Source organism: Passer montanus, unplaced genomic scaffold, assembly GCF_014805655.1.
Source record: "Passer montanus isolate IOZ18808 unplaced genomic scaffold, ASM1480565v1 scaffold27, whole genome shotgun sequence".
NCBI lineage: Eukaryota > Metazoa > Chordata > Aves > Passeriformes > Passeridae > Passer > Passer montanus.
In genome coordinates this window covers 9470344-9487157 of record NW_024367372.1, presented here as the reverse complement: position 1 = coordinate 9487157, position 16814 = coordinate 9470344, and the positions used below count along the sequence as shown (strand labels likewise).

Here is a 16814-nt window from a genome sequence, read left to right as displayed (position 1 = left end):
AATTCATACTGGAAGCCTCCTCTTTGACATCTAGGTGGGTATTTTAAAATAAACTAGTTCATCATTAACTCTAACCTCAATATAAGAAAATGCAATACAGCCATGCTTGAGTGGAAGGTCTGTCAGCCACACAGGAACTTTATTCACTTTTAGATCAACTTGGACCTCACCACCTGTAAGAATGGAAAGAATGGCATTTAGTTGAGAGACGTGTCCCGGGGTAATTAGCTGTATGTAGTTATTCATATCTACATCTGTCATCAGAACTACACTAATGGTTTATTTAAACTTCATGAAAGATAACGAAATCTTAATTCGACTGACGGTAAAGTGTAAAATCTCTCACCTGGGAGTCAGGGTGTTGCTCAGGTTGGCTCTGCCTGTGGTTCTGGGCGCCATCTTGTGTCACTTTTGGGCCTTCAATGAGCATTAAAGCAATAATAATAATAATTAACCCCAACAACAAAAACCTCCAAACAAACAAAAAAAACCCCAAACAACACCACCAAAACAACAAGAAAAAAAACCAACCAAACAAAAAAGAAAACAACAAAAACCCAACAAACAAAACAAAACCAAACCCAAAAAACAAAACCCAAAACAGTACAATTTAATTTGAAGTTGCTGTATGACAGGGGATTTGTATTTCTGACTCTTGTGGGCTCTCAAAAAGTGTCCTTTTTCTCTACTGATATCTGCAGCTCTGTGCATTTCTTCATCAGTTGTCCTGACTATAATCCAAAACACCAGCTTCTAATGCTTTTCATTGAAACAGCAGCTGTAATCCATCATGGATTTGATTTAGCAGCAGCTCTTATATACTGTGTCACATGCACCTACTACCTCCCCAAGAAAAGCGGCAGAAGATCCTATGTATTTAGACACAAACAAAAAAAAAGCCATTGCTTTAGCAATGTTTTGTTAGCTTTGGTTTCTTATTGGGTATTCCTTTTAAAACCCTTTTTTAGCCTGCTTCAACTTAATGACAGCTGATGAGAGTGAATTGTGGCCACTGCTGCTTTCACAATAAGAAAGGGTAGTTTTCGCATGACTTTGGGATATAATTCACTAACAGGTTTCACCTCACACGTAATGAGAGGCACTTTCAGCATTAACTAGCACGGAGCTCACGTCACAGCTCCCGAGTTCAGGCAAACAGGTTCTGCACAAACTCTCCCAAAATCGTCGCCTCATGGAACAGCACACACCTGACCGTATTCATTTTGCTGTCAATTTAAATGATCTTTTAGGATCATTAAAAGCTTTTCCCCAGTAGATCATAGAAACATATGGACATTAAAGATCACCTGGTCCCAAACCGCGTTGCTATGGGATAATAAGCATATAATATCTCCTGATAATTTAATTTAATAGAAATAATCTACTACGTCATGTTTATATATAAGCATTTACTGGGGCTTGACTACGCGTTTGCCATTTGTTGAACTGTTTCAGTCTCTGTTGTAACTTCCTTAGAAATCGTTGTTGTTACTCCCCTCGACGGCTCACGCCGCCCCTGTGCCAGAACACAGCACCGAGGGCCTGCCCCGTGAGGGAGCCGAGCGCCCCTCAGGCCGGCGCCGCCATTTTGGGCGAGGCCGCTCCGGCCACAGAGGGGCGCGCGCCCGCCCGCAGGACTCGCCGCCTCCCGGCGCCGCGGCGCGGGCTGAGGGGAGCGGGCCGCCCGCCGCCGCCCTCCCGCTCCCTCCTTCTCCGCCGGAGGAAGGTAAGGAGCTGCCGGCGGCGAGGCGCGTGTGGCCCGGAGCGCGGGTCCGGCGGGCGGTGCGTGCGGGGCAGAGCCCCCGCGGGCTGAAGGGGTCCGGGAAGCATCGCGGGTGTGCCCCAAAGCTGCAGGTTGGAGTTGGGTCTGAAAACGGAGAATAGCAATGAGATGACTCTGTTAGCTCGGTCTCTTTCGATGTAACCGGGAGCTAAGGCTCCTCTTCTGGCTGCTGCTCAAGGGCAGGATCGAAACGCGCTGTGTTTACCTGCTTAAATCTACTGCTGTTTGGATGCTGTTTATGTTTTCAGTATGTACATGCCTTATGATGGTTTATTTTCCTCGAAGGCGACAACTCGTGAGCCAGCTCGGCTATGCCGAACTGCTGGAAAAAACAGCGGCTCATTTAGCGGGTAAACGCAGACCTGGGGTTCAAGTTTCTACCTTATAGGTTAACAGTTCCTTTCAACAATTTTTCAGTTGTCCTACTAAACGTGTATTGACTCGGGGTAATAAAGGGAAACGTGCAGCTGAGTTGTACAGAAGGATCAGCTGAACGAGAAGTTGACATTACTTAAGTCTGCAATAGCTTTCTCAAGTATTTACTGTTCCTTTTCAGGTATTTGCTGTTCCTTCTCAGGTATTTATGTCCCTGAATGTTTGTAGTCACCATGAATGCAGGAGTCTGAGGGCCAGAACGATTTCTCTAGGACTGTCTTGATCAGATTCTGTCACGTCAGGATTGAGGATATTCCTCATTTATGTAAAATCAGGAAGTAGGATTGCCAAATTAGTCTGGCTCAAAAAGGGTGATTTAGAATGGTGTAATGATTTTGTATCATTTATGGTAAATTCTCGAATGCTTCCATGAATTGTTACTGTTCTTTGTGCATAATTCATTTTTAAGTAAGCAGTTCTGCATGGTATTTTAAAGGCTGGATGTATTTTCTTAAAACAGCACGACATAGGTGGATTTTACCGCTCTGTAGGTAAAAGCCCAGGAGTCTGAAAAAGGTGGTTTTTTTTTTTGGAGAACCCTAAAGGTGCAGAGAAGCAGTGAGTGGTTCTCCCTGCCCTGTGCAAGGGATGTTTGGAGGAGAAGAGGTGATGACTTCATTTGCGTGGATGTACACTCCAGCTGAAGTGTTTGTGACTGCTTTGAAGAGTGTTTCCAGTCAGCTAGACCCATGTGGCCAGCTGGAGATTTGAAGCAGCTCAAATTGAGCCCAGTAGTGTCTGTGGGGCTCCAATAATTTGTGCAGTTGGGCCTTCAGTACAGCCTAACCCTTGAACCTCGTGTTCAAATTGAAAACATCCCTCTCTGTGGTTCATAAATGGGCACTCAGCTAGAGCTCAACAGAAGTGGATGTTGCTGCACCACAAAGAAGCAGTGATGGTACTGGCTGTCTAGCAGCATGTTTGTCTTGCAGGCATCAAAGAACTTTGCAAACTTTACATATTTATAGAAAATCTTACATTATGCCCACTCTGTGTCTAGAGACATTGAGGACAGATGGGGTAAGTAACTTACCCAATTGATGCCTTTTGTTTTATTCCCTGAGTACCTCACTTAAGCCAGGTATGTCCTGATAGCCAGCAGGCCCTAAACTGTCCAGAGCCAGCAGTGGACCTTCTTGTGTTGTTGCCATTAACCTGTTGCTGGCAGAGTAATGATTTTCTATGATGTAGAGAAAACTCAGGTCTTCAGAAATTGATGTGTGTGTTTTAACTAATGTATAATGAAAAGTTCTAGAAAGTTAACTTATGAAAAGCAAGGTTCATCTGTTCCCTCTGTTTCCAAGCTGTACTGAATGTTTCTGTCACCTTTTGTTTCAGGTGCAGAGCATGGAGAATGATGAACTTCCGCCAGAGGATGGGCTGGATTGGCGTGGGGCTGTACTTGTTAGCAAGTGCTGCTGCTTTTTATTACGTCTTTGAAATCAACGAGACTTACAACAAACTAGCACTGGAGCACATTCAGCAACACCCCAAGGAACCACAGGAAGGAACCACATGGACACACTCCTTAAAAGTACGGCTGCTATCCCTGCCGTTTTGGCTGTGGACGATAATATTTTTAATACCGTACTTACAGATGTTCTTGTTCCTCTATTCCTGTACAAGAGCTGACCCCAAAACTGTTGGGTATTGCATCATTCCTATCTGCTTGGCTGTTATTTGCAATCGTCACCAAACATTTGTGAAGGCCTCTAATCAGATCAGTAGATTACAACTAATTGACACTTAGCTCAACTGCTAGTTTCTGTTGCTGATTTGAAGCAATTGCATATGCTTGATCTAATCACAAGACTGAAGCTCTGAGTGAAGGCCGGAAAGAGCCTTTTCTTTAAACTGATAAGCAATGAAGAGAATGACTGTTTTCTATTTAAAACAAATAACTGCAAAGGTTTTTAATTATGGATCTATGGAGTGGCCAGAGTGGGACAGACCTGTGATGGAAGTATTCCTCGTTTTGCCTTAATGATGCAAAATTGCAGCTCTCCATCTGAAATGTCCTGTGGGGAAACAAGTTTCTGGTCCACAACTTTACTCCTCTGTGCAAAAAAGTGATTTCCTATGTTTTCTCTTGGAGTGAAATCAATGAAAAGATACTTCTTTTGTGGTAAATGTAAAAGGAAAAAAGAAATTAAGAACATGATTATAAAAGCTGCACTTAACACAATTCTTTGCTTTTTCTTTTTTTTTTTATTGATTATCTACATCAGTGCTGTTTTAAAGGAATTTTTAAAAAATAAGTTTAGATACAGAAACAGGAAGCAAAGAATAAAGTTTGTGCAAACCTTTAAAGGGAAAAACTACATTTTTTTCTGTGGTAGCCTACTTGTTTTCAGTTACAGCAGTCCCACACTGTAGTAGGCAGGCAGTGAGGAGTGGCATAGGCCTGAACCTTGATGTATTAAACTGTTCCTATGACATCAAAAGCAGCCTATGCTGGCATTGGCCTGTAGTCTGCACAAAATTCTTTTGTGTTTCCTTCGCCTGTCATCTCGCTTGTAAAATTATAAGTTACTGAAATTTATGACCATTCTAATTTCACTCCTGACATCATGAAAAACTGTGTTCTAAGAGAACTGATATATTAGGAAAAACTTTGAATTTGGGAAAGTTAACTGTTTGGGGGATGCTACTAACAGGTTGTAAGACAGATAATCATGTTTCTTCCAGAAATTCAAAGAAGTAAGGTACCTTCTTCTCATTCTTGTAATGAATGTAAATTTCTTCAGTCATACTGAAATTCCATTGAGATTTCTTTGCCATAGTTTCAGCCTCTTATTTTTCAGTGCTATTTTGGAACAGCATATTTTGAATAAGATTGAATCTGTTCTTTCTTTTGGTCCATTTTTGTTTCTTCTGAGAATAACTAAATTTTTGTCCCAGCCATGACGAAAGTAACAACATGAAAACTGCAAAATACACTTCTCAGAAGCAGTAGGCTCAAAAGAATTATGAGCTAAACTCCTTGACTATAACTTCAACTGTGTATGATTGTCCATACCAAATCATCACAAATGCCAATCTATTTGTGACTGCTTTAAAGGAATCCTGGAGAGTGTTGTCTTTCTCTTGCTTTGGAAAGAGAACACTATTTTCACTGTTGCTGTGTTTGAGCATGGCAGTTCCAACACCTTAAACTTTCCGTTTGCACTTGGAGATACTTTGAGACACTGGTTTCAATTGTCAGCATTGGTGCTAGGACCTGAAAACAATGTAGCCTTTGCAAGAAGGGTTTGAGTTCTAAGTGCAATATGAAAAGGAGGAAGCTGCCATCTTAGTGTGCTGGAGTAAGAGTAAATTATAAACTCTGACAAGTAGTTAGTATCTTGGGGAATCAAAGCTTTTAAGTTGTGTTGTTTCTCAACTTTTAAAATCACCATGCTATTTATCTATAAAATAAAAACTTTTCAATGTTTATAAACACAAGTCTATTAATGCAGATACTTATCAACAGCTTTTCATTTTTTGTTGTTTGTTTTTGTTTTACTGGGGTATTTTTGCATGTTTGGTGCCAGACAGCAGTGCTGCCTGTCATTACTGTAGCCTGTGCTCATGTCCTTCCCTCTGTGCATGTCCAGTTTATCTTTTGTTGTCCCCTTATGCTCTGTGCCCTAATTACTTGTTTGCAGCCTGAAATTTTGGGGCTTGCTGGATGAAACTGAATCCCCTTGTTTCTTTGCTTTTGTGTAAGAGAGATACCTCTGGCTGGACTGTTTTTAACTTGACGCTGTAGTTTTAAACTGAACAGTTACATTGTATGCAGATGGAATTATTTAAAGAGTCAAGCGCATAAGAGGAAGCATCAAAAATAGAAAATGATAGGAAGAACTACCTAATTTTCTGTCATCCGAGCATGTGACCCTTAGCAATTTCACTGGCAGGCCTGGTGGGATGACCCAAGCTGTCTGGATGTGGAGCGTGTGCTGGGCACGGTGGGCGGGGACTTGCAGAACGGAGGCTCGTGGTCCTAGACTCTTCCATCAGAAGCCTAGTTTTGGATTCCAGCTGTTGACAGGCAGGTGCTTTGCAACTAACTACAGAAAAACACACAGTCTAATTCACTCAAATGCTGTGTGTGTAAGGATTTGAGCTTGAAGTGGAAAGCGTCTTTTCAGTTATGCCTCTATCCCATCTGCCAACAGAGTGTCTTAGAGTACCTGAGTACATAAATGTCAAAGACACGCTTAGTGAACCTCATTTCTGGGTCCTCCCTGCATTTCAAACGAATGCAGACAATTTTGTCCTCATAAAAGGTTAATTTATTTCCACACTTTGTCTTATGTATGTAAGTCTCAAGATTTGCTCCGTTTCCATAATATATTAACAAATTGTGCTAGAACACATGAAAATGAAAATAACCCCCCAAAATGCTTTTTACAGTATTAATTCAGGCAATTAAATTCTGCTAGAGAACACTCTTAGGGTTAAGGCTCTATGGAGTGACTATCAAGAGTGTTTTATACCTGTTTACAGAAGCTTCTTGATTGACAGGTGACTAAACCTTGTCAATGATAGGCAAAAATCATCTTCCACTGTAAGATTGTACAGAAGGGGCCCAGTCTTATACATGCTTGTTAATTTTGATACTTATAGTGGTCTTATATTGCTTTTTCTCCATACAAACACAAGCTGTCTTGTACTTTTAAAGACAACATTTGACAAAATAACTTTTTTGAGGTTTTACTGCTTTATTTTAAAAATGGTGTCACATGAAGAATTACTGTGACTCAGAATAAGTTATTAAAAAACACACCCATCAGAAGATTTGTGAGAAAAGTCTATACTTGCCAACTAGTTTACCAAAGGACTGGTGCCAGCACAACACCGTCACGCTGCAAGCAACACGCTGCTCCCACCCAGGCGCATCCTTTCGGAAAGGTTTCCGTATTAGACCCGTGTCGGGATGGGCGTTTCGCATGTAAACGGGAGCAGCAGCGCCGCAGAGCCGGTCCGAGCAGCGGGCCCGGGACACTCACAGTCGGCACAGCCTGTCCAGCGCAGGCCCGGCCTCCGGCGCCGCCCTCACGGCTGCTGCACCTTCGTCCGCTTCACGGGAGGGTCATCGCCGCTCGCCGCCGCGTCCACGTGGTTTTCCTCTTCGCCTGCATCCTCCTCCTCCTCGTCATCCTCGTAGTCGTCGTCGTCCTCATCCCCGCCAGCACCTGCCAGAGTTGGGGCGGGCGCGGGTGAACGGTGCGGGGCGCGGGCGGCGCNCGCCATCGCCGCCCGCCCCGCCGGTCACGTGCCGGCCGCGCGGGCCGCCCCGCCCCGCCGTGACACACCGCCCGCGGTCACGTGGGGCGCGCGCGATTCCGCTTCCGCTGTGGCGCCCCCTGGCGCCTCCTTGGCCCCGCGTTTCCCGCCTCGCTTCGCGCTCCTCGGCCTTCGCGTCCCGGCGATGGAGGCGGCGGCTCCGGAGGGCGCCGAGCCGGGGAGCGGCGGGAGCGGCGCGGAGGAACCCGTGGTGTCCCTGGCGGAGGTGCTGGCGGAGAACGAGGAGCTGGAGAAGGAAGCGCGGGCCGTGCTGGGGGGCAGCGACCACGAGCGCTGCAGTTACCGGGGGGCGGGGCCTGTGCGGGGCGGCCCCGCCCTTGCCTCCCTCACGGCGCGGGGTGTCCCCGCAGGGCGCCGTGAAGCGGCAGGCGCTGTACGCCTGCAGCACCTGCACGCCGCCCGGCGCCGAGCCCGCGGGCATCTGCCTGGCCTGCAGCTACGAGTGCCACGGCACCCACCGCCTCTTCGAGCTCTACACCAAGAGGTACGGCCGCGGGGGCGGGGGCGGCCGGGTGGGAGCCTCGCAGCTCTCGTGGCTCCTGATGGACTGCTGGGAGTTGTTAGGAATACGAAACCCAGCGTGTTGTCACTTTACATAAACCCTGAAACGCTACGTTTTTCTCTCCAGGAATTTCCGCTGTGACTGTGGAAATAGCAAGTTCAAAAATCTGCAGTGCAAGTTACTCCCGGTAAGTTTGAGACAGGTTTCAGGCATTCGGAGTTAAAACAACAATCTTGGGAGGTTGGTGTCTTGCCTCAGCCGGCGCTCTCTCATGTGACACCTCCAGTCTTCCCAGGGAGTTAAAAAAGGTGGGAATATTACAGCAAGGAATAAAATTTGAGGGACCAAAGGGACATGCTGGGAGCAGAAGGAACATTTGTTCCTTGTCATCCATGAGTGCAGCAGTTCTGTATCCATGGTCAGCACGCTTCCAGGAGCAGGTTGTGGTGTTTCTGCACTCATACCTCTCATTAGCTTTAAGCTGTTTCAGAATAACCTTTTGGGATGCAATTTTGCAGTCGCCTTAAGAAAATTTAAGGCTGTGCTGCTGTCACAGGGACAGTTCCCTTCTTTGTGATGGCATTAGTGCCCTAATAGTTTGTCACTGGAGCCTGCTGATGGGATGGTTTTTTACATTATTAAGCTGCCTATACTTTCTCCTTGGTGGGCATTTTTAACTTTTCAAGTAACTGGCAATCTCAGTCTTCTGGGAAGCAGCAACAGGATGCTGCTTGGTTTGCTTGCACTGGTGCTTCCAGGATAACAGCAGTCCAAACACTGAAACAGACAGTGGTTTTGTGTATGCCTGTTTTGTTCTGGGAGAATTGAGATGGATCCAGAGCGAGTCAGCAAGTCACAGTCCAGTGATCCCTACAGAGACACCTGTGACAATTTTAAGTTGTTACCATTTCTCATTTGAGTCAATGAAATGGATCACGTGGTTGTTCCTTCTGCTTCAGTTCAGTGAAAATTCAATTGTACAGGTTAAGTGAGCTTCTGCAGCTGTCTGTTAATCTGTCTGACACCACAGTTGCCATTTGCTACAAGGGTGAGCAGACTGTTTTCCTCTTTAGTTTTTAACTTTAGCATTCCTCATGTGCCCTGTCTGCTGCTTGGTGTAAAGCAGAGGTGTCTGGAGAGTATCTTTGTATATTCAGGCTGATGAAAATTGTGATGGTTTTAGGAATTAAGGGGGAACAGAAATGGCTGTTTTTTGTCGTTTGCTGTCTTTTGTTTTTTACTGTGTTGTCTTTTGAAACTTTTCCCCCTTTTCTCCTAGGAAAAAGGCAAGGTGAATTCAGGAAATAAATATAATGACAACTTCTATGGATTGTACTGTACCTGTAAAAGACCTTACCCTGATCCTGAAGATGAGGTAAGAAATACAAAATCCAGTAGTAATCATACATATAGATGGTGTTTATGGTAGATACTGTGTAAAGGGTGATCATGATCATTGAAGGGTGGTCTTTCAAAGAAGATCCCACTTCAAGACATCTTATGTTCTATATTGGTTTGCATACATTGTGTGAAGTAATTACTTGATAATTTTTTTAAATGGTAAAGTATGTTTATGCCTTAGAGACAGATGAGGAGGCAAGTCATCATTTGGACAAAATGGTGCTGCAGTTCCTGAAGTTGCAGAGTTCCCCTAGGAGACAGGGTTACCATAACCTTGAGAAATGTGTTCTAGTGCAGAATAAAAGCAGTGCACGTGTTAGGAGAGACCAGAATGTGCTTCCCCGTGCCTGCAGAAATGCTCTGGCAAGGCTTCTGGGATGGGCAGAGTCTGTCCTGTCCTGTAGCACTAGCTACAGTCCTAGGTGGTAGCCAGAGCACTTTTTTGTCTCTCTGAAACTAAAACACAGCACTGGCTTTGCACATGTGTGCTGTTGTTTGCAGTCACAGGAATCAGGTGTTTTAAAGAACAGGGAAGACAAAAATCTTTCAAATAAAAAAAAAAGGCATTTTATAAGTTCCACTCTCTCAAGTTCAGAGACAGATAAAAACATTTCTGAAGAAATAATTAATAGTTGTTTCATTACAAAGCACTGCATGCTGTCCTGTATGGTGACCAGTTAAGTTTGGTTCTGGCATCTTTCACTGACCTGATGACAGTGTGAATATCAGTATCTTTCTTCTGCTGAGCTGTCTGTTCATGCATTTCGGCTTATAGGAAGAAGGATACCAGTAGTGTTTTAACTTCTGTCAGCTTTCTGTGAGAATACTGGTGGGAAGACTGGTTTTGTAGTAATAAATGGGATTTCACAGCCTCAGTCGTATGAGGGGTGGCATGTGCTGCTGAACCTGAGGGAAGCAAACTAACAAAGCACTTACTACTTATTAGTGGCAGCTCTTGTGAGGGGTGAAGAGGGAAGTGCAATTCACTGAGCAGCATTTGCATGATGATACTGCAGTTTGAGACTGGTGAGAGGTTCTGGAGGTTGCTATTAATGCCAATAATATGATTGTTCATCTAGATTCCAGATGAGATGATCCAGTGCATAGTTTGTGAAGACTGGTTCCATGGAAGGGTAAGGAAGCTTATAAATAGCAGAGCTGGCATTTGCACAGGATCGAGTTGGTGTGGTTAGGTTTTTATGGTAATTCTTACTTGGGAAGTTTGCTGTAGTTCTCAAAAGAGATTATTACAGGAGTTCCAAGGCATTTGTTTTCAGCTTATGCAAAGGGAGCATTGAAAGTCTAATCTTGCACTGCTGTCCACTCTAGTTAAAAAATACTGGGAAGAGTCCTACCTTTTTGAAGGTTACCACTGCAGAATAAAATAATAACTTTATAACTGTCTCTTTAATTAGAAAACTCTAATCAGCATAGCTGGTGAGGAAAAAGATTCTTGCTGAGGCACATCATTATCAATTACCTAAACAGTTCTTCCTTCAAAAGAATGCCTTTTAAACTCTTACTTCCTTTAAGTAGCAAGGAACAGACTGTGCTGTTAATTCTTGATTTCAAACTTTGGGGAAGTCTTTTGAAAGCAGCCAAGCACTGTAGTGGGCACCCTACTTACTGGGTGAGCATTAAGGATTCAGCCTCTTGTGCCTTGAAGGGCACAAGTGAAATTCCATGCTTGAAGTTGCAGGATCAAAGAGGAAAAAAAATATGATTGGTTTCAATTATGGGTTCTTGTCGATAAACTTCCTTTGTGTTAAGTGTATGAATGAAGTGTGTTGTGCTGCCTACTATGAGCTTTGCAGGAATGTTTTTCAGAAGAAAGTGCTTTTAATTGCCCAAAGAATTCTCATCAATTTATGGACAGCTTTGGGACTGAATTCTTCTGAAGTTCAGTGTGTGATCAATATAGATGCTTCACTTCTGCGTGCTTACTTCTTTCTGACAGCATCTTGGTGCAGTTCCCCCTGAAAGTGGAGACTTCCATGAAATGGTGTGCCAGGCCTGCATGAAACGTTGCCATTTCCTGTGGGCCTATGCATCACAATTAGCAGGTAAAGAAAGTTAAGAGATCTGAGCCAGTATTTTTTTTTTCTGAGCATGTATTTCTTGTACATGGTTGGTTAATGACATAACACTGGTTGTAAGTGGTTGGAGAAATGATACTCATTAATTATATTGGACAATCACCTTCAGCAGCAGAACATGTGGGGTGGCAGTAACTTGTGTTAAAAACAAACAGTTTCCATTCTTAAATCTTGATTCAGTGCTGCTTGCTTTTAGTTACTTTATCAAAGATGTCTAGTACAAAATGGATGAAGATCTAATACTTGAGTCAAGGAACTTAATTTCTAAACTGGATCAAAGAACTGAAGAGCCATCCTAAGGGAAGCAGTGAGACAAACACTTCTTACAGATGCTCTGAGCAGCAAAGAGTGAACGATAGTGACCTGAAATGAATGTGTTTAACATTAATCTGAGTAGGGCTGGTGCTGTGCTCAGGACACACATTCCCTGTGGTCACACCAGCTCTGTGGACTTAAAAGAATAGATTACTTGAATTCTGTAGAAACAGCTAGTTTAACATAGTCTCCTAAAAATTCTGCTTGTATTAACTGCTGAGAGTTTTCTTGTTTGCCCAAAATTTCAATGGTATTTTCAAGGATGGCTACCTGGAGTCCTTTTCCTTCTAATGTAAATAGTACAGAATGGGGCGTTTGTCTGGTTTTGGTTTTCCTCCTTCTAACCAGCTTTGTCACAGGGCACATACTTGAATTGGCATCAAAACAGAAACCTGCTTTAAATAAACAAGAGATTAGTGTAGTTAATCTATGATGGTGTTTTTGAGGTATGTTTGGAGAAAATGAAAAACTCTGACACAGTCACATGACAAAAAAGCATGTGTCAGTTACTGAAACTGTGATAGCTAGCAAGAGGTGTCAAGGACAAGCATCTTAGTAAAGGACTCTGACATACCCTCTTCCCTCTCCTAGGGCTTAGAGTTTGGGAAGCAGAGTGTATTAGAATAGGAGAAGCTGAGAGATTATCTGTAGTGACCTGTACTTTTTCTGGCACAGTATTTTTACTTGTGGGTATGCATCTTCCAGTTCCTCCTTTGACCAAAGCAAGCTCCCTTGAAGATGAAGGGATTGTCCTGAAGGTAGAGGAAAGTGAAGAGCAGAAGAAAGAAATAAAAAAAGAAAGTGGAGTGGAACGCTGTGACACAAAGGAGGAAAAGCAATCAGAACAATTTAATGAACCATCCACTAGCTCTGGGTCTGCCTGTCCTGAGGTAAAATGTACCTTCTGTTCTGACCTGTACATCTTCATGCTGCTGATAGTCGAAGTGAAGCCCACCTCACTCTGTACAGGCTAGGGAGGGGGTGTTCAGTCTGTTCTCTTGTTCCCCTTCAGCCACTGACATTTCAGACCTGCAGTCTCTGTGGAGCACAGCCTGAGCTGTGGAGCAGGGCTGTTGAGAGGTGTCAGGTCTGTTTGCAGATGGGCTGCATCTGTCCCTTCTTCTCAGCCACCTGGCCAGTACACTGAGGTGACTTCTGTTTGTGGTGTAGCTGCCCTTGCATGATGGTCCAGCTCTGAGTTCTTAAATACTTACAGTTATTGCAGTAAATTTCTACAGAAATTTCCCATGGAAATTGCTGAAACCACATCAGAATTCTCATGTAGATGGTAATATAGGTTGTTTATAAAAATAAATGTGTTTGAGGCAGAAGAAAATTATTGTCTAAGGAGAAGGACATGCCAAAAAGAACAGGGTCTCTTTGAAGTGATGTTACAGAGTACTGAACACTGTCGTTTTAATGCAGGTAGTTACTAAGAGTGAGGAGCCAGTGTGCAAGCTGAAAGAGCTCCAAAGCAAGCCATTTGTAAAAAAAGATACTGCCACCTTTTGGCCATCGAACTGGAGGAGCAAATTATGCACTTGTGAAGACTGTTTGGTATGTATGTTCTCTTCATTACCATCACAGATGTGGGACAGGCAGGGAGGAGCTCCCAGACAATCACTGAGGAGAAGATTTAGGTAAAATCTGTGTTAATATTCTTAATGCTGAAACCTCCCTTCATTTCACGTAAAGATTCACACTGAATCCTGTGGAGTTAATGCAGCAGGAAAGGGCTTCTAAATGTTTGTATTTTCTTTGGTGCTTTAATCCAGTATTGCTTGGAAGTTGTTATGAGGAGATTCTGGAACAATCTGGATACAGATTCACATTATTATTTTTATAGTTGTTAATTGTGATACTGAACACAGCAAGGACTGGGGGAGAGCACCTCCATCTGAGAAGTTTTGTCACATCAATTTAACTTTATTCTCCAGAAAATGTATTCAGAGCTTGAAGTCCAGTTCCTGACAGACGAATGTGACACTGTCTTGGCTTATGAAAATAAGGGTACCAGTGATCAAGAGACAGAGAGGAGAGATCCTTTAATGGACACCCTTAACAGTATGAACAGAGTCCAGCAAGTGGAACTCATCTGTGGTAAATACAATTTCATTTTTAGAGTCTCCCTTAACACACTGCAACTGAACAGTTTGCCACAGGAGATTGATACCAGGCCTTGCAGTGTAGTGTCAAACTATTTTTGAAGTAACATGCAGGCAACTGTATGACAGGTTACACACCTCAGTGTGGATTGGTCCTCTCTGGCCCATCATTACAATTTAAATTTACAGTGACACAGTAAACAGTATCTGTTTAACATCTTAGATACTGTAATGATAATGATTTATTATAACATGAATATTTAAACATTAATTTGAACTTCTGCTGTCTGGCTGATTTATCTTACCCTGTTCTGTTGCTTGTCAGTCTCCTGTTGGCTGGGTGTCCCCTGTAGCTCTGCTGCAGAGCACAGTGACAAGGCAGTGCTGAGGTGTTCCATCCCTGGAGCTGTGTTTCTCTCCTGCAGTCAGGGCTCAGCACTGGCAAGGACAGTGTCCCAGTCCTGAGTTGCAGGCTGGGCCTGCCCACCACGACCCACACATGCTTTTGTGGGGAAGCTGGGAGCAGGGCCAGTTTAAAGTAACTTCAGTTACTTGTACTATTCACTCACTGATCTCTGTACCTTTCTCTGAAATCAACCCAAACAGACACTCACACTACATAGGTTAGTCTCATAAATTATTAGGCTTCTCATGTTTACATTAATATTATTTATAATCTAATTAAAATCTAGATTTGTCTGAAGTAAACCTAACAAATGACAAGAGGAAGTAGAATGAGTTGTGTTCTTGGGCCAGTGTTAAACTAAACCTGGATATCTTACTGTTTTTTTCTTTGCCTTTGCTTTGCCATCCAGAATACAATGATTTAAAGACAGAACTGACTGACTATCTCAGGAGGTTTGCAGATGAGGGAACGGTAAGATGCAACTTCCAGAATCTGTTTGCCAGAAAATGTGTTTTAAAGAACTGCTGAGGGCTGGGTGGTGAATACCATGATGTTCTGTTGTAATGTTTTTTCTTGTCTCTTGGAGTTGCTGGTACTACAGTAGAAATCTGAAATCCCTTATTTCATTTGAGTTTAACAATTCCTTAATGATATTGCTGCGAGGTAATGGGAACTTTACAGAACTCTGTCTGCAAGGTACTGAGAGCAGTTGTTAAGACTAAAATGAAACTTCTGTTGCTCTAGGTAAGATATTCAGGAAGAAAAGCTCTTAACTTTTCTGGTTTTTCTTAGATTGAATCTAAACCCTTAGAAGAATAAGGACTGACTACAATTGTCAGTCTTGTCAGTTGTTTTCCTGCAGGAATTTGCATGCCATTATTAAGTAACACATTTTGTTGGCTGATTTGCTGTATTGCCATGTTTAGTTACATTGGAATGACCCTGAAGCGAGCTAGTAAAAATCCTGCTTTGTGTTAAATTTTCTGATGATAAAAGCAAGAGGTCAGAGTCATTAAAATACCATTGGAAGCTTTGCTCCATGTCTTTGTTCTGCCTTTGGGGAACTAATTTCCCTCTTTGTATTATCTACAATAGAATTTGGGCATTAATTCTCTCCTTGGGTGCAAGAGGAAAGCTGTAGCAGAGAAATTTCAGGGTATTTGCTTTTCTGTGCTTTGTGTATTATGTGTGGAGATAAAGCAGGATCCTTTAATTAAGCTCTTGCACCACAACTTGGGTTTCATGCTGCTTCTTCTAGGTGGTTAAAAGAGAAGACATTCAGCACTTCTTTGAAGAATTTCAGTCTCGGAAGAGGCGACGGACTAACCGGATGCAGTACTACTGTAGTTAGACTGAGAGGGTTTGGGTCTGAAAGGACACATGGCAAAGCAATGTTCACTGGCAAACAGAAAAGGCATCTTCAGTTTTTGGCTTCTCATCAAAATCCAGCTGTCCAACAAACATCATCATTTTGTCTTATACGTCCTTCATTTGTAGCACCTAAAACATGTTCTTAACAAATCCTTACATTGCACGTAGAGGGATTTCAGTACCGATGGACTCGGCATTCCCGGGAAAGCCGGCCCTGTCTCCAGGGGAGGAGGGCGGGTACCGGAGCAGCGCGTCCTGCTGCTCCCCGTTCTCCGCTCCCCTGGTGACTGCCGGGGCCTGGAGCCGTGCCTGTGCTAAACCCGCCCTGCCCTGCCCTGCCCTGCCCTCCCCTGGGTGGCAGGGAGCCGCTTTCCTGCTTGAGTGGCTCTGCCTCCTCCCTTGGGGCTGCAGCGATTCCCGTGTGGGCCCGGCAGGAGGGAGCTGCCGGCTCCTGCCCGCTCCCGCTGGGGAATCGCTCCCGGGGCTGCTCACAAACGGGAAAGCAGGCCTAGGCTTGATGCAACAATGTTCCCTCTGGTTCTATACATTCAAAAACCTTATTTCTAGTATTGGACAGGGATGATTTCTGTGGTAAAAAAAGTTTCAGATTATCTTAATTTGCTTATCAGAACATAAGAGCTAGGAAGAGGTACTAAATTACAAACTAAGCGTCGGGGGGTTTGTTATATGCTTTGATTTTAAAAATGAGCTTACAGCAATTTCTTCTACTTTATAAATGTTGCTAAAAACACTGCAGCATCCTGGTATTTTGCTACAGTATGGAATGTTCTTTTTATAACCACTGTGATAATCATGGGACAGGAGATGTTTCACTGACTTTTAAGACTACACATAGCTGCAATTAAAAATTAAGATTTTGTAAGTTTGGAGCCTAATGTAGTTAGACCCCCAAAACATACATTAAATTTCTAGTTTTTGAGAATTTCTATATCCTGGGGTACTATTCTGCTTCCATGTTAATGGTTTTTGAAAAGCAAAGTAGACTTTTATCATGCTCACTATTAACTGTTTCTGACCATTTTATTTACAAACAGTAGTTTAGCATAGATACTCAGCTGAGCAGTTTCATAGAACATAGGCTATGCTG

The 16814-nt window shown here is 43.3% G+C and overlaps 2 protein-coding genes and 1 long non-coding RNA gene across 5 annotated transcripts; 2 read left to right on the top strand and 1 right to left on the bottom strand.

The window, feature by feature from the left end:
* Nucleotides 1–59: 59 nt before the first annotated feature.
* Nucleotides 60–1639, bottom strand: LOC120503735. The gene is made up of 3 exons (XR_005627828.1): nt 1308–1639; nt 347–417; nt 60–173 (listed from the first exon to the last, which is right to left on the bottom strand). It is a non-coding gene; the product is annotated as an uncharacterized LOC120503735 (long non-coding RNA).
* On the top strand, nt 1608–5662 carry TMEM251 (transmembrane protein 251). Its single transcript, XM_039712560.1, has 2 exons — nt 1608–1726; nt 3557–5662. Exon 2 carries the CDS (start codon nt 3573–3575, stop codon nt 3966–3968), a length of 396 nt encoding a protein of 131 aa, XP_039568494.1. The 5' UTR covers nt 1608–1726; nt 3557–3572; the 3' UTR covers nt 3969–5662.
* A 1776-nt stretch (nt 5663–7438) lies between these two features.
* UBR7 (ubiquitin protein ligase E3 component n-recognin 7) lies at nt 7439–16649 on the top strand. Of its 3 annotated transcripts, XM_039712556.1 has the most exons (11): nt 7439–7792; nt 7854–7994; nt 8139–8199; nt 9292–9387; nt 10493–10546; nt 11371–11476; nt 12530–12714; nt 13250–13381; nt 13762–13924; nt 14745–14806; nt 15594–16649. In XM_039712556.1, the coding sequence occupies exons 1-11, from the start codon at nt 7635–7637 to the stop codon at nt 15684–15686; spliced, it is 1251 nt and encodes a 416-aa protein (XP_039568490.1). In that variant the 5' UTR covers nt 7439–7634; the 3' UTR covers nt 15687–16649. The 3 variants fall into 3 exon arrangements, with proteins under 3 accessions (XP_039568490.1, XP_039568493.1, XP_039568492.1); XM_039712559.1 differs by lacking the exon at nt 7854–7994 and having other exon boundaries at nt 8133–8199; nt 15594–15686; XM_039712558.1 differs by lacking the exon at nt 10493–10546 and having other exon boundaries at nt 15594–15686.
* Nucleotides 16650–16814: the final 165 nt, after the last annotated feature.

What these genes read in the sequence shown, in the direction of transcription:
- TMEM251 (XM_039712560.1), top strand. Translation starts at nt 3,573, where the DNA reads ATGATGAACTTCCGCCAGAGGATGGGCTGGATTGGCGTGGGGCTGTAC.
- UBR7 (XM_039712556.1), top strand. Translation starts at nt 7,635, where the DNA reads ATGGAGGCGGCGGCTCCGGAGGGCGCCGAGCCGGGGAGCGGCGGGAGC. An exon ending in CTGGGTCTGCCTGTCCTGAG is followed by an intron (nt 12,715 to 13,249) that starts GTAAAATGTACC and finishes GTTTTAATGCAG; the next exon opens with GTAGTTACTAAGAGTGAGGA. An exon ending in GCAAGTGGAACTCATCTGTG is followed by an intron (nt 13,925 to 14,744) that starts GTAAATACAATT and finishes TTTGCCATCCAG; the next exon opens with AATACAATGATTTAAAGACA.